At 47.6% G+C, this 16342-nt stretch overlaps 1 protein-coding gene across 1 annotated transcript in view; it reads right to left on the reverse strand.

Moving 5' to 3' along the window:
• Positions 1 to 2806: 2806 nt before the first annotated feature.
• Chat (choline O-acetyltransferase) overlaps positions 2807 to 16342 on the reverse strand; it is a 47769-nt gene continuing 34233 nt past the window's right edge. Inside the window, exons 9-14 of the mRNA XM_038348532.1 lie at positions 15497 to 15625; positions 13980 to 14102; positions 12198 to 12339; positions 12007 to 12069; positions 5306 to 5443; positions 2807 to 3091 (exon numbers count right to left, since the gene is read on the reverse strand). Coding sequence (XP_038204460.1) covers positions 2807 to 3091; positions 5306 to 5443; positions 12007 to 12069; positions 12198 to 12339; positions 13980 to 14102; positions 15497 to 15625 — 880 coding nt within the window. The remainder of the gene's footprint in view (positions 3092 to 5305; positions 5444 to 12006; positions 12070 to 12197; positions 12340 to 13979; positions 14103 to 15496; positions 15626 to 16342) is intronic.

Consider the following 16342-nt stretch of genomic DNA (forward strand, 5'->3'; position numbering starts at 1 on the left):
TGTTTTCATAGTTGGAGGAGCTCTTCTGCATCAACTCAGCCTGCCATATCACTACTTCTCAGTTAGAAATAGAGAGCATAGGGGCTAGAGAGATGGCTCAGAGGTTGAGAGCACTGGCTGCTCTTCCAGAGGTCCCGAGTTCAATTCCCAGCAACCATATGGTGGCTCACAACCATCTGTACTGAGATCTGGCATCCTCCTCTGGCGTGCAGGCATACATCAAGGCAGAATGTTGTATACATAATAAATAAATCTTTAAAAAAAAGAAAAAAAAGAAATGACATAAGGGACAGGGGTAGGAACAGAAATCCCTTCAAGAGAGAAGGAACACATGATAGGAGTGGAACCAAAGAGAGTTGGTTTAGAAAGGTCTTTACACCTGATGTGAGGCCAGCTCTTCCCAGGAGAGCGTTGTGCTTACCCTTCATATGTAAAGGGATTTTTGAAAGGAAAGCTCAGAAAAACACACACACACATATACATACACACATACACATATATATCCACATACATACACACACATGTTGAAGTACACACACACACACACACACATATTTAAATAGGATGAACTGACCAACAGAACAGCTACTGGTGTTTTCCTCTAAGGAGACTACTGTTCTAGAATAATTTGGAAACATCCGTTTGCTCTTGTGCTATTCAGAGGGATTCTATCTGCCTTCTTCTCCGGATATCAGCATCCACCCAATGGGAAGGAGGCATAATTTCATATTGTCTCTACTTCTTCTTCTCTGTGTTGTCTGCATTTTCATGTCTGACTATTTGGAGGCCATCTGCCATATGTGTGACAGGTAAGAACAGCTCACATTGCTTTCATCCTCTCCTCCATCCTGGAGTATTCTAAGCCATTTTCCCTTTACCTGTGCACTTCAGTGTTCTGCTGGGAGAGCCCTAGGGTCCCCATCTGGAAGACTCTCCATTCTGGCACTATGGATTGCTCACCTGTGGAGAGGGTCTTACAGCCAGAACCAGGATGAGCATGCATTTGTGATCCTATAACAAGAATGCTAGATCTTTACGATAATTAGTGTTGGCCTCAACATTCCCACATTACAGGTAGGGGTTCTATGGTCTCGAAGGCTGATAGCACTCCCCAGGATCTTTAAGAAGTGTGGCGTGCCCCTGGGCTTGTTAGCCATGCATCTGGCCTCTGAGACTGGAGGTTTTATCTCTTCTTTATGCTGCGTATACACATGTTCGGACATGCTTACAGGGAACACCCATCTCTATACTGAGTTCCTGTCAATCAATCAGAATGACATATGAAACCTGTGTCTCCCTCAATCACAATATGACCTGCCATTTACATTAGCAAAGACTTAGTTTCCTTCATCCTTTTTCTTTCATGGCCCAGTATCTTTTATTTTTAGATGGAGAATCTTTTTAGGCTACCCAGGTTGGCTTCAAACTCCTGACTTCATGTGATGTTCCAAGCCTCATTCTCTGACCTTGGTGCTGGCAGAGTCTAGATACAGGCCACTGAGCTGTGAATTTGTACCATCTGTTGGTAGGAACAATAACATCGTCACCTTTCTTGGCATTACATTTTATTGAATACAGACTTATAGTCCTTATAAATATCTTGAATAGAATACTTTCAATATACTGTTCTTTATTCATACACGTATTTCTTTGAAGCACAGAACTATAAATTAAAATGTACATATTACCATAAATCTAGAACTATATTATAAAAATAGAACCCACACATCAACTTCATATATAATTTGGCAATGTAGCAGTATGATAAGGTGGCCATACTTTCAGTGCATCACCGCTTCGAACAACTGTCTCATTTTCCATCTCTTTAGGGACTCATGGAACAGTCTCCTTTCCCAGGGTCCCCACAGTGCAGCCTGTGGCCATGGCTCAGTGTTGCCTTTGCATAAAAATGAGGGCGCGCCTTTGTTCTTGGAGGGGGAAGGCCAGCTTCCAGTCTCTTCCTAAGGGAGGAGGTGTTCCCTCCAGCCAAGGGTCTGCCACTCATGAGTCTTGACACCCTCACAGTGCATGGTTTGATATATCCAATAAATACAGTGAATTCATTTCCCGATAGAGAACTGCAAGTATAGGGCTTGGTTCGTTCAGATCAGTGTAAATAGTTCAAAGAAGATCACACAGACAATGCCTGCTGGACAGTGTCATCCCAAAGGGCTCTGCGACCATGCAGCCCTTACTCACAACCCAACCTTTAATCTTCACAGCCTTGCCCAAAGACTTAGTTCACTCTGTTATCAAATGAAGAAAATTGGTTCATTCTGGTTTTTCTTTCTGAATATCTACATGAGATTATCTGAACTCAAGGAAGACTGCTGTGGACCATGGAAGGAAGGTCTTTGGGGGTGTGGGCCTCGGGCTGTATGTGCATATCTGAGTGTGTGGAGGGATGGTGGCAGGTGACAATCCAAGGCTAACCTCTACCTTCATGTCTTATTTGGGTCCATACCATGTGACGAGATGACGCATCCTGTCGTTAGGCAGAACTACCATGCGCACCATTGGGTGCTGCTGGGAACGAAGTACAAATGTTAAGTTTTTGCAGATCCTAGAGGAGGCTCCCAGCCCACCCAGGCTGCTTCCAAGCTGATCTAGTCTTGTTTCCACTGGTAAAGGCCAGAGACCACCTTGATAAATAATGAGGGACTCTTTCTCCTAACATGCCAGGTTTGTGTGATGCCTCCCCACACAGCCTGATGGGTTGGGCCCGTGAGGACAGGGGAGCAACAAAAAGCTGGGCTGAGGGATGGGAGCAGGGCTTGGTAGGGTCTGGCTCCTGTAGGAGGTCAGGCTAGCGGCTGGCGGCGTCAAGATTGTTTGCCCTGGTTGGGTCTCTAGTGTGTTCCTTTGTTGCTGCTGGCTTGCCTTCAGCAGGCTGCCGTGCACTGCAGAGATCTCTCATGTCAGCAAGGCTTGCTCCCACAGCTTCTGCAAACTCCACGGAAGAGGTCTCTCTGCAGCTGTGGAAGCTGGAGATGCAGAAGAGGATGGCCTCCGGCTGGGGGTTGTAGCAGGCTCCATAGCCATTGGGGACCACGGGGCCATAACAGCAGAACATCTCCATGGTTGTGGGCACCTGGAGAAGGGCACAGGTCAGAAGCAGCTTACTGGGGCATTCAGCCTGGAACCTGATAGAATGTGGTGGGTGAGTCCTTAGTTCCTAAGACCTCAGAGCTATTTGTTTCCCTGTCTGTCTCCTTGTCCTGGATTTGACCAGATTGGATGTGGCGGCATGAATGAATGAACATAGGTACGGTAATAAAGAGGAGCCATCAAGTGCTTGGTGTCGAGGGAGAGAGACCCCAACCCACTCCCCGGTGCTCAATTGGCTCTGCTTGTGGAACTGGAAGCTCCCAGGGCGACCTGCTGCTCCGGCTTGAGCCAAGACTTTCCTTCATCTAGGGGCCATTTGAGGCGCTGTGGCAATCAGGATAATTTACTAAACAGCACCCTGGTGGCACCCAACCATTAGATGGCTTCCCACAGGGAGTAATTTATGAACTGGAGGAAATCTGGCCCATCTTCTCTGTTGATTTCCCCCAGATCCGTAATTACTGTCAGTACCGCCTGGCTGGCCTGATTTCCTCCCCAAGGCCCTCCCGTGCACAATTACTCGGCACTGGGCACCTCCAAACCTGCTGTCACCTGGAATTTTAGTTAATTGTCTAAGATGTTTTGAATTCAGAGGGCTGAGGCTTTGCAACACGATCCCCCACCAAGAAAGTGTGTCTCTGAAAGCCTAGGCTGTCAGTGCCGCTTTCGGGCAGGAAAGAACGGCTCACACCCCACCCTCATTTTATCAGTTGGTTTTAGGGAAAAGGAGCAGGGATTGTTGGGCTCCTGTAATGTGGGACAGAGTCTGTGTTTAATCCACAGGTTTCTGGTGCTCTGTTCTTGGGCCTTCTCAAACGACTCTGGCCATTTTAATGGGGCAGAACAAGCTATCAGTCTTGCTAATAGAGTCACTGCATTGTCAGATAAATTTGCCGTGCAATGCCTGGAGGCCATGAAGCCATTCCAGAGTGCTCTCTGCCCATGGATGGTTTCCTGAAGAATTTATGTTGTAGTGTTCTGCTCTCATTTATTCATGTCTGCAAGCTCACGGCTCTAATGACAAGATTAAATTACTGAGTGGGCTTTTATCCTCAACATTGCTTTGCCGGCCCCCTTTGCCGCCCACGTCCAGCGGTTTGCAGAGAAGGTGACTTCAGGAGGCTGGCGTGTTTAGGTGTGTCCTCCCCTCCCCTGCAGCTCCCCATTAAAGAGTGTCATTTTGTCCCTGTGGTTGTGGTCCTTTAACACCATCGGCATGTGTACAGCACCAGGCCGGTGGCCTGGCCATTCATTATCATAATCCCTGTGACCTAATTGGGGACCCTCCAAGCAGGCCTGTTAGGCTTTGGATCCTAGGGTCCTCTACAGTGGAATAAAGTCACATGACAGACAGCAAAACAGTACTTCATGACCCCTAGAGCCCCCAGATGGGTGTGTTCTCAGGCTGCCTACCTTGGCTAAGGAAGCCTGTGGCCATTTCTGCTTAGAAGGTAGGAGAATATCAATTCCCTGAACATTTAGATCATTCTATGGAAGGGGACAGAACACTTAAGAAGTAGAGCCTCGGGCTGGAGAGATGGCTCAGTGGTTAAAAAGAGCTTGTAGCGCTTCCAGAAGACCCAAGTTAAATTCCCAGCACTCATATCAGGCAGGTAGCTCACAATTGCTTGTAACTCTAGCTCCAGGGGCTCCAACACCCTGTTGTGACCTCCGAGGGCATCAGCAGACACAGAGCATACACTCACATACATGTACACATACCTAGAAACACACACAAGTAAAGATAAAACTTGTTAAAAAATAAAAAGAAGAGTCAGGTAATGGGGTTGAGAGTGAAGAGGATATTTGTTGACTTCAGTGTTTGATGGCACAGTAGAAAGGATATGGTTGACAACAATAACTCAAATATTTCAAAGTAGCTAGTAAAAGGACTTTGAATGTTCTCTAAATGACTAAGTTGATAGATGTACCAATTAGGCTGATCTGACTGCTACCCATTATATGCAGATAATTCAGCATACACTGTACCCTGTAAGTATGTATAATTACTTTTGCATAATTGACATATATTAAATATGCAAATATACTCATGAGTGAGAGAGAGAATGTGTATGTTGTATGTATGTTGTATATATGTTAAATATAACAGAGACAAAGACAGATTCCCAGTCATTAATGCCTTCAGAAACTCCCTGGTTCTACTACGAGGCCCTGGTCACACATACAGAAACTGTACCTGGCTGGTGGAGAGGACAAACCGGTTGCTCATCAGGTATGTTTCATCCATGAACATCTCAGGCGGTTCCTTGCACAGGTCCCGTGCCAGCTCCCTCAGTGCCAGCAGGTGGTTGTCAATGGCCATGCCGGTTATGGCCTAGAAGTCAGGAACACAGAAGACAATGAGACCTGCACTTCTCTCTACCTTCTCTCCCCTTCTTGTCTCCTCAAAACTAGGGATGACTCCAGTAGTCATAGCCCTTACTTAAACTGTTCTGGGTAGATAGCCGTTATGACTGTATGATCTTCTACTCAGGTTGACTGCTTTATATGCATCCTCTGTTACTGGACTCGACTCCTTTCCTTCTTTCCTTCTTTCCTTTCTTTTTCTTTTTCTTTTTTTTTTTTTTTGTTTTTCAAGACAGGGTTTCTCTGTGTAAGAGCCCTGAGTGCCCTGGAACTAGCTCTTGGCTGGCCTCGAACTCACAGAGATTTGCTTGCCTCTGCCTCCCAAGTGCTGGGATTAAAGGCGTGTGCCACCGCTGCCCAGCCCTTCTCCTGGACTCTTGCATACTGCCGCACACAGAGGCTGTGTCCTGAGAGGGCTGGGATCTACCTTACAAATATCTGGATGGAAGGTAGGTGAGCCCATTGCCTGCTACACAGCCGTGCTAGCATGCTACTATAACACAAGAATGGGTGAGCCTGCTCCCTGCACCAGCCTGCTCTGGCCAGGTAAAGAGTATGTGGGAGAAAGGCTGGCTCATGTGTTGGATCCAGAAATAGGGGAGGGGTGTCAAAACTGTCAGGGTTAGAATTGCACCATAACTAATTCTTCACCCTCCGACACAAAGTTGGGACAGGGTTCATCACCCAGTTGGGACAATGTGTAGACTCACTTAAATTTGATTCATAATCTCAGGAATTAAGTCAGGAGCAAAAGCTCTGCTGAGCAAAAGTTCTGCTGATGCTAAAGGCAAAAGTGTTAGCTGAATGATGTGGGTGCTCTCTCTCTCTCTGATTTTTTGAGACAGGGTTTCTCTGTGTAGCCCTGGCTGTCCTGGAACTCACTCTGAAGACCAGGCTCAGACTGACCTTGAACTCAGAGATATGCCTGCCTCTGCCTCCTGCCTGTTGGGATTAAAGGTGTATGGCACCACCACCTCCTCTCTCTCTCTCTCTCTCTCTCTCTCTCTCTCTCTCTCTCTCTCTCTCTCTCTCTCTCACACACACACACACACACACACACACACACTCACACACATGCACAGATATGGTTAAACTCTTCAGTAGGTGGAGTGGAAAAGAGAGACCTCCAGGATGGCCTGAGGAGAGGATGCAGGGACTGGAACTAGGGCCAGAGCCTTCTTCTAGGTCTCTCTACCTTGAGTCAGGATGATGGCATCTACACTCTTTTATTTGCTTTTTGTTTGTGATTATGTGTTTATTTGGGGCAATCGCAGAAGTGGGGAGACTCAGGAGACTGCTCCTAGACAGTAGTCATAACCTGGTTACCACCAGACTAATCAAACTTTTGGGGTTTTGGTTATGTATGGTGGCCTTTTAGCTGTTTCCGTCCCTCTCGGGTTGAAACAGTCCTTTCTCAGTGACCTTTGCTTAGGTTTACAAGGCACGTATTCATATCTGACAACAGCTCTCCTTCCGTTAGGAACAAATGCATAAAGATGACACAGAGGCTCCGGTCTCTCTGAAGTTATCTAATTATAGTCTGAAAAGACAAGTTATAAAACGTCAGTTAACTTTATTCCTAATTGATTTATTTATGTAAGGTGTTGCTGGAGATGGACTTGGGCACCTCATACATGCTAAGCAAGTGTTCTACCAGGGAGCTACAGCCAGGTCCCATGGTTTGGTTTTTATAATCCCCGTTGGTACAGAGAGGAAGGATTCTAAGCCCTCCCGGTGACCTCTCTCTATCCTTTCACTGGGAAGGTCCACCCAGGCAGTTGTTATGTAAAGCAGCCTGCTTGTGCTGCTCCTGTCAATCAACAGTCCTTTAGAGGGGTGGTAGCCATGGGTACAAGGACTCCGGATTTTGTTCCCCATCTTGGACCTCCAGGAGCTACTGTATCCCTGACGCTGCTACCGTGGACAGCAGAGGGGCAGAGGTCTGTGTCGGTAGTCACCATTGTGTGAACTGCATGTAACTCTAAACCAAAACAGAGGCTGGGAAAGAGGAGTGTTGAGAGATAGGAGAGTAGAGAGGGGGCCTGAGCCACCATGCGGTCCCATGGGGGTGGGGTGGGGCTTTCCTTTCTTTCTCTATCAAATACACTCAAGCTGTCTTGTTCCTGTGTCTTTCCCCTGTTGTCATGGCTGACTGGTACTCGTGCCATCTACCAGCTGCCTTCCTAGCTCTCCTCTCTCTACTGCCCACTCCTGGATCAATTGCTTTTGTCTGATCCCACCCCATGGGGCCAAGGCCTTTTTAGCTACTCCTTCTGATATTATTTATGTTCATTGTTCTGAATGCTGGCTTAAGAGTGTGACAACTGCATTTTCAGACTTACTTATACACTTCATGTTAGAAGAAATAAAACAGTAAGTGGTGGTGGCGCAGGCCTATAATCCCAGAGGCCGAGGCAGGCGGATCTCTGTGAGTTCAAGGCCAGCCTGGTCTACAGAGTGAGTTCCAGGACAGTCAGGGGTACAAAGAGAAATCTTGTCTCAAAACAAACAAACAAAGTAAAAAGAAATAAAACATTAACTTCTGATTCCTCTACCTACTCATACTTCTCAGTCTTTCCAATAGATCATATTTCAGCTGTTTGAGCAACAGCTAATGCTTAGATGCTGTTATTATGTAAACATTTGCAGCTGGGTCTCATAGCATTACAGTTAGATTAGAACCCAGGACCTATCACATGGTAAGCAAATGCTCTACCAGTTTAGCTATAGAATTCCTTTCTTATTAAACTTTTTGTTCTTCTACTTCTAACTAGTTCTCGAATGCGGCCATCACATCATTTGTCCTCTCTCTCATCCACCTCTATGTACTAATTGCTCTCTCATCCACCTCTATGTACTAATTGCTCTCTAGATCTGCTGAGTAGCTGTTGACTTCCTGTCTCCTTTTGGCATCATCCTGGGGAGTCCTTCTACTTCCTTTTAGTTTGTGTGTGTTGAACCTTCTGGTTTTTGTTAGCTTTTATGTCTGATTTTTCACTTTGGAGACATGCAGCCTTTAGTAGTTCTATAAGAAAAAATATTTAGTAAGTAAAAAAACATAAATTCCTTCTGTCTAAAATGTCTTTTTTTCTCTCTTCAAGTCTCATGACAGTTTAGCTAGGTATGGAAAGCCCCTGGAGGCCTGGCTACACCAGCATCGGTGGCATGCTCTCTGCCACTGAGCTCTCCTTTGCTGTGTCCCTGAATTGCTGTGTTGATGATCCCTCCACTCTTCAGTTTCTCTTTCTGAACAACTTTTATTTGGGATACTGTTCACCCAAACAACCCACCCTATCTTTCTTATATCTCGCCCATTTTTCGTTTGTGTTTAAGGCAGTTTGCCTCACATTGTCTCCCAGTATTTCTACTGAAGTTTCACTATTTCCCCCCTAGAACTTTATTTCTCGATAATAGTTTTTAGAGTTTCCCATTCTTATTTATAGAAAAAGAAATCTTGAAAATTCATATTCTGAAAGTTACTAGTCAATGAAATACATTAAGAGGCCATGCTTTGGGGCTGGAGAGACGGCTCAGAAGTTAAGAGCACTGACTGCTCTTCCAGAGGTCCTGAGTTCAGTTCCCAGCAACCACCTTGTGTCTCATATATTGTATATAATGAGATCTGGTGCCCTCTTCTGGTGTGCAGGCAGAACACTGTATACATAATAAATAAATCAGAGAGAGAGAGAGAGAGAGAGAGAGAGAGAGAGAGAGAGAGAGAGAGAGATTAGGACATGAGTGTTCTGTCCTTGTCAAGGCTTCTGTAAGAGAACCTTCACACAGCTCAACCTTCTTGCCTTCTACCACATGGGCATAGCGCATCCTTCCAGTCTGGAGGATGCAGCAGCAGGAGCCATCTTGGAAGCAGGGGCCAACAACCTCACCTGCTGACCCTTTGATCTTAGACTCCCAGATTCCAGAAATGTGGAAAATCTTTGCTCTTGATAAATTATTCATTCAAGGGATTCTGTTAGAGTAGGCCAAAGAGAAAAACCCATCAAGCAACCTTCTTCTTTTCACACACCCCTACTTTGGGTGCATCCAGGGTACCTGAGCTACCCTGGGGTGCTGCAATGCCGGTCGCTGGGATTCCAGCGTCTTTAGCTGGTGCCCTAAGCCACTGTCATCTGCTCTACTTCCCACTTTCCAGCTCTATCGCTTTGCTGTCGCCTTTTCTCCAGTTCCCTTTCTCTCTGAGTGTTCTGGAAAATTTCAGAGCGGGGAACTTTCAGCTCTTGTTTGACATGCTATGTTGAATCAGAAGCCCTTTGACCCAGGCCAGCCACAGTTTATAGACCAGTTTTCTCCAGCATCACACAGCTTCTGTTTGCCAAGCCACTCCCACAATGCAGTTATTTTTCTTTTGCCCTACGCTGGTGTAACGGACAACCCAGCTCTTCTGCTCCTTTGCAAGCTGCACGCACTGAGCTGCTCTTCTTGTCGCGTGTATTCATAAGATGCCTGCCCCTCTCATCACATGCATTCACAAGACGCTTGCCCCTCTCATCGCGTGTATTCACAAGATGCTTGCCTCTCTCATTGCGTGCATTCACAAGAAACTTGCCTCTACAACATGCTGCTTTCTCTCCAGGGCTGGCTTGCTTGCTTGCTTCCTTCCTTCCTTCCTTCCTTCCTTCCTTCCTTCCTTCCTTCCTTCCTCCCTCCCTCCCTCCCTCCCTCCCTTCCTTCCTTCCTTCTTCTTCTTCTTTTTTTTTGTTTTTTTTTTTGTTGTTGTTGTTTTAGACAGGGTTTCTCTGTGTAGTCCTAGTCCTGGCTGTCCTGGAACTCACTATGTAGAACCAGGCTGGCCTCGAACTCACAGAGATCCCTGCTTCCCGAGTGCTGGGATTAAAGGCCTGCACCACCAACTCAGGCTTCCTTCTCTTTCTTAATCCTTCCTGCCTCACATTATGGACTGCTTCCCCTGGGAATGCATCTCAACTTTTCAGAAGAGGGGAGAGAGCTTGCTCCTCCATGTTCCCTGTCACTCCTCACGATTCTCTGAGGTTGAACATAACTTTGCAGCTCCTCTAGCTCAACTCCGTGTTAAACTCCATACTGACAGCACACAAGGATTTGTTTCCGAATGTAGCACACTGCCTAGCATGAAACAGGACAAAGAATAACTCATGGAATACAGAGAGGGCTCTTGCTGGCGTTTGGTTCTCACATGTTTCCAAAGGTGTCTCACAGACTTTAGGAGGTGGGGTTCAGTGGAAGGACTTCCTATGATTGTGGGCGTGTCCTTGAGGGGATGGGGGCACCCCCAGCTCCTCCCTTTCTTCTTTCCCTTTTACTTTAACACAGAAGGGAACAGTTGTTTCATCGTGGCCGACCTGCCATGATATACTGCCGTTCCACAGACCTTAAAGTCCCGGAAGCCACCAGCCATGGGCTGACACCTCTGAAGCTGTGAGCCAAGGCAGCCTTTCCCTTTTCTGTGCTGACGGGCTGGCGGCCTCAGCTATGTTGCTAGAGTAATGGAAAGCGAGAGTTTTGAGACTAGAATCTCACTCATATACCAGGCTCGCCTAGAACTTGTGATCCTCCTGCTCTGGGCTCCTGAGTACTTGGAGCACAGGCTAATACAGTGCTTAAACAGATCAAACATAGCTATTCAGATGATTAGGGATGGAGTTGGAGGAAATTCTACACTGATGAGTTCTAAAACTCAAACATATTTTGTGTTTGCTTTCAAGTATATGGAGAAAAATTTCATCAATTCTTCTCATAGATTTTTGCCACCCTTTTGGTTGTTTTTGAGTAATCTGTAATTAGCATATTGATCACTAGCTTGAACCCCATTGTTTATATGCAAATAATGGCTTTGAGATATTAAAAAATAAATTATTCCCTCAAACTAGAGAAATAGTCCCCACACAATTTTGATTTCACTATTAATTTTCAGCAAAGCCCTTCAGTTCACAGGCAACATAAATGAACATATAGCAATCAAGAGGGAAAAGTAGCCCTGGGTGATAATAAATTCTGACTCCTTCCCAGTGTTCCAGAGACCAGGCTACAAGTATTCATCAGGCTGCCCTGCTCCACCCCAATCTGATGGTTCTTGTAAACTGTAAAGTACCGCACATATTGTGAACTGCTGTTATGGTTATATCAACAGATTTCAAATACTACTCACTGTTCTCTGGTGGGACCTGGGGAGGGCAGGAAGGCTGTGCTGCCCATGTTGTAGAAACAAGACCTGTCCAATGGTAGAAGTCTGTAACCAATCCCAGCCACTGGACAGACTGAAGTAAGAGGATCCTACATTAAAGGCCAACCTGGGCTAATAGTGAATTCAGGGCCAGTCTGGGCAACATAATTAGACTTTTGTCTCAAAATGAAAAGTTTAAAAAGAAAAAAAGAGGACGTAACCTATAGCTTAGTGCCGGAGCACTTGCCTAGCCTGTGTAAGACCACAGCGTCAATCCCCAATGCCACAAAATAAGTTAAAAATGAATAAAAATCAGGGTGGGTAGCCTTGCTGAGTCACCAAGCAGTTGGTGTTGGGGAGGCACCACCACTCACCATGACTGTGTACTCAGTCTGGGCCTGGATGGCTGACTTTAGCAGCTGAAGTTTCTCAAAAGCCTGTGGAAGGAAGGAGAGGGCGTAAGGGCAGCCGGAGCCAGAGAATCGCGTCATGGAACAGAGTGCACGGGCAGCCACGGCAGCCTCACGGGCCTCCTTGTGGCTCCTTAAGGCAGAGAGGGGTTTACCAGCGTGGCAGCCTTGTGGTCGGTCATGGCTTGCACAAAAGCTAGAGCCTCTGGTGTGGCCGATCGGATGTTGTCCACCCGGCCTTCCTGGAACCGGCGAATGGATGCACTCTCGTAGGTGGGCACCAGTTGCCGATACAGCCTGAACAAGATAAAAGATGGATGGCAAACAGTAATTTGTTCTCAGGGAGTTATAAATACTGAAAGAGAAATAGCCCCGGCAGGCTTTATTTTCATAGCTCTGACATGACGTGGCATAGTATTTCATTTTAATGTTAATAGAATTCTAGAGGAGAACTCCAAAGATGAATGCCGGCAAGTCTTTGATGTGAAGAACCGTGTGCACTTTTATACACTGGGGACACCATGTTGATATAAATGAAGAGGTGATGGTTGCTTTTGAAAAACAAACACCACCAATCTGTAGGAAACCTGGAATTTTCTGTGAGGCCCAATGAGTGTTGATTAATGCCACAGCACAGATGAAAGGGCAATCCATCACACCTCTTAGGGAAGCCTGCTTTATTTTACATGGATCAGCCATGGCCTCTAGCCAAAGCAGATGAGTAAGGGGAGTGTGGACGGATCCCAGGCCCACAAGCATGTCAAGGTGCGTCTCATGGGAAGGATTGTGCCTGACAGCCCCACACATTGTTTTCGTGTCCTGGCCAGTCTAGCAGAGCTCATGCTGATGGCGACAAAGCCCTTTTCCCTGAGCATGGAAACCAGGTGAACACAGCCAGGCTTGCATCCCTGACCAGCAGAATCCCCACTCACCATCAACCAGTAACGTCCATGGCGTTATGGGAAAGGAGTGAGACAACAGAGCTCAGACCAATGAAAGCCTAGTGTCACACAATGAGTTGTGACTCTATGTCTTACTACCTTTATAGGGCGTCAGCTCCTGGACGGACATTTTGATATGATAGAAAACTGGGTGACAGCAGAGCTCAAGATGCTTGCTTCTACTAAGAGAGTATCTCCAGACAGTCCTCTGAAAGGTGACATTTCCATTGGCAGTGACAGGTGAGAGAGCAGATTCACAGCCAAGGCAAAGGTCTGGAGGCCAAACACTTTACAGGAGGGCCACAAAGCACAGGAGTACCAGACAGCAAGCGTTAGTCTTAGTTGCGTATGTCCAAGCCCTCTCTTGGTGAATACAGGACTATAGGGAGCGTAGATAGGAGCAGTGCTCCGTGGAGCCTATGGGGCAGCTGGTCAAGCAAAGGTTGTTGATCGTTTTGGAGAGACAGATGGTGGTGGTAGGGAGGACAGACAGCAGACTTGAGAGACATCTGGAGAACTGATATGAGGGTATGTGGGTGCAATAAAGGGAAAAACTAAGGAGGCTCGAGTCTTTGATTAGACTAACTCGGGGTGGGGTGGGGTGGGTGCCATTGCTTCCATGCCTTGAACAAGGCTTGGAAGACCAGGGAGATAGGGGTCACACCACAGGGGCTCAGATGGGTGGAGGGAATCAGGTGGAGGAGAGTCTCTGCAGCTTCTTGGTCTTCTAACCCACCTGATTCTCCCTGTTCTGCATGGCAAGCTCTTGGGTCCCAGCTCAAGCAGTTCCCTTAGTTAGGACACTGTCTTCCTTCTGGAGTTTGATTCTGACCTGAAACTTACTTCAGATGGTAACACCTCCGTGCAGCTGGCTTTGGCTATCCTTCAGCATCTGCCCAACCCTGAAAGTCACACCTCCCTTCGGGATGCTTCAAGACTCTAAGGCACCCGATTTGACAGTTGACTTGGGTGCAGGCTCATCTTGCCTTCACCCACCTGTAGAAGGCCAGCTGGAGGGCCACCTGGATGAAGGCATCAGGGCTGTATTTCTGCTTCTTAATAAATGTTTTCCCATAGTTGTCAAACTTATAAACAATGAAATCCAGATTCTTTACTATTCTGTGGAAGAGAAAGAAGATATTCTGCGTGTGAAATGGGCCACCTCTACCCACAGAGCCCACTCAAGCTTTCTGAACCTGGTCCATGCCTCGTGGTCCAGAGGTGAGTGCACAGCCCTTATCCTCCAGAAATGCCCTAGGGTATCAGAGACCTACCTTCACCTATCATGCCTTTCCGGAAAGCTCAGCCTAAAGGGGCCTTCTAGGGAGAGCTGCCTGGCTGCACCGCTGAGGTGGGAGGAGCATGCAAATGAGACATTTGCATGGGCAGGGTGAGCCTCACCCACACACTCCCACCTGCTGGCTGCCTACAAAACAAGCCTGAAAGAGATGTCAGCATCATTCCACGGACGCCTGGAAACCCCTTCCACACTCACTAAAGCTAGGCGGCCTCGACAGCGGCTCCACATGAGGAATACTCCCGTTCTAGGTTTCCCACCGTGGCCATGCTGTCCTGCTCACCCGTGCTATCCCCATAGACTCCTCATTGGCTCCCCCACAATTGCTGCTGAGGAGGGAGGGGCTCCTCAGCCTAAGCAAGGTAGGCTCTTCACAGCCTGGCCCAGATTCTCTTTTATGTCCCGATTCCAGCCAGCTTCTCATTTGCTGTCTCTATAGCATCCTGGATCTTTATGAACCTTCAGAGGTTTAAACAAGCCACAGTCTGCCTCCTCCCTGCCTGCTAGCCCCTCAAACTGCTTTCATCCTTCGGAGGCCTCCCTTGCTATCCAGGCAGAGATCAAGCCCTTGTCCACCGTCAGCTTAGGGTCTGCACGTCCGTCTGTTTCGGGCACTTCATGCCTCCTACCTCGTTTGTTCTGGGGTCTGCTTCTCCCGCTAAAGTCTGGAGGATAAGCCCAGGGCATGTTCCTATCTGAGTTCCCAGTGCTTTGCCACAGACCTGACACACTAGAGCTCTACAAGTTTGAGGAGTGAGTAGATGAGTGTTCTCACACTCATCTCCTGCAGGGACTGACACCCACAGTCCTTCTGCCTATGTCCCTTAAGGCCCGAACCAGCCCCTCTCCTGGGAAAAAGGCTCCCTTGTCAAGTTGCCGTGTAAAGCCAAGCAAATTGAAATAGCTTGGATTCAAATGACCTATTCAAAGTGGTTGTTTATTGCATCAACTCCCGGCCTTGACTCTGCCTACTCAGGTGAAACCTACAGGAAAAAAATAGCTTCACGTTTGCATTTTATGAAAATGGATATTTGAGCAAGGTTATTTCCTGAGAGCCTTGACTCCTCTTTAGCTTGACTGCTTTTCCGTGAGGGGTGAGAGTGGGTGGAGCCTGAAGGGGAACAGAGTCCCAAGGGCCTTTGGAATCATCCTGGTGCTTCAGCAGCTGTTGAGGGGGCAGAGTGGACCCCAAAAGGAAACTTAGGGTTCCCCTCACCTTTGAAGTTTCTCTGCCGAGGAGGCGAGGTGACCTTGAGTTTCTGGGGAACATTTCCACCTCAGTCTCCTGGGGGCAGGGAGCTCACTCACTGAGTCAGCTCGGACTAGCTTCTTGTTGCTCTTCATCCTGCAGACACAAAGGGACAACAACCTCCTGAGACCCTGCAGCCGGGGACTGTGGGCTGCATTGCTTTCCCGTGCAGCCATCTCGGCTGCTTCTGTGCATGGCTCCCAGAGTTTAGGGGGTCTGAGCTGCCCACAGAAGCACCGAGCAGATAACAAACTCAGCAAATGACAGCCAGGAGCCCATCAGCTTCCGCCTGACTCCCAAGTGCGCTGTTTGCTTCTATATGCACTAGTGTTAAACCATGTTCAGGCTTGTGGAAGACTTGGGAATGACCTAACGAGCTGCGTTGTTCCGTCTCCAAAGGTTGGTTTGTGTCTCAATCACTCCAAAGACTCTTTCTTTGGAAGAGCCTGAGAACCTACACGCGTGAAGGAGATGCTCAAAGAGAATGAGCAAAACCTTGAAAGCTAGAAGGGATGCAGCGTGGTTAAGGCACAGAAAAGCAAGGCTTCACCCCAGCCAGCCTGAAGGCTGGGGACCTAGCTGGTGATGGAGGGGGACCTCCCTCTGTGCTGGGCCACCAAGTACCTGTTGCTGGTCTCAGGACCAACAACAAAGATGAATCTGAGCCTCCCTGGATCAAAGCCTGGATCCCCTGTGTCTTCCTGTCTGCCCTGAGTTTCCTGCCCGACCTGGACCTCCCGTCTGTCTGTGGTGCACAGAGCTCATTTCACAGTTCTCAGGCTGCTTTCCAAATCCATCTTTGGCTCAGCTGTT

Source organism: Arvicola amphibius, chromosome 12 (genome assembly GCF_903992535.2).
Source record: "Arvicola amphibius chromosome 12, mArvAmp1.2, whole genome shotgun sequence".
NCBI classification, from domain to species: domain Eukaryota; kingdom Metazoa; phylum Chordata; class Mammalia; order Rodentia; family Cricetidae; genus Arvicola; species Arvicola amphibius.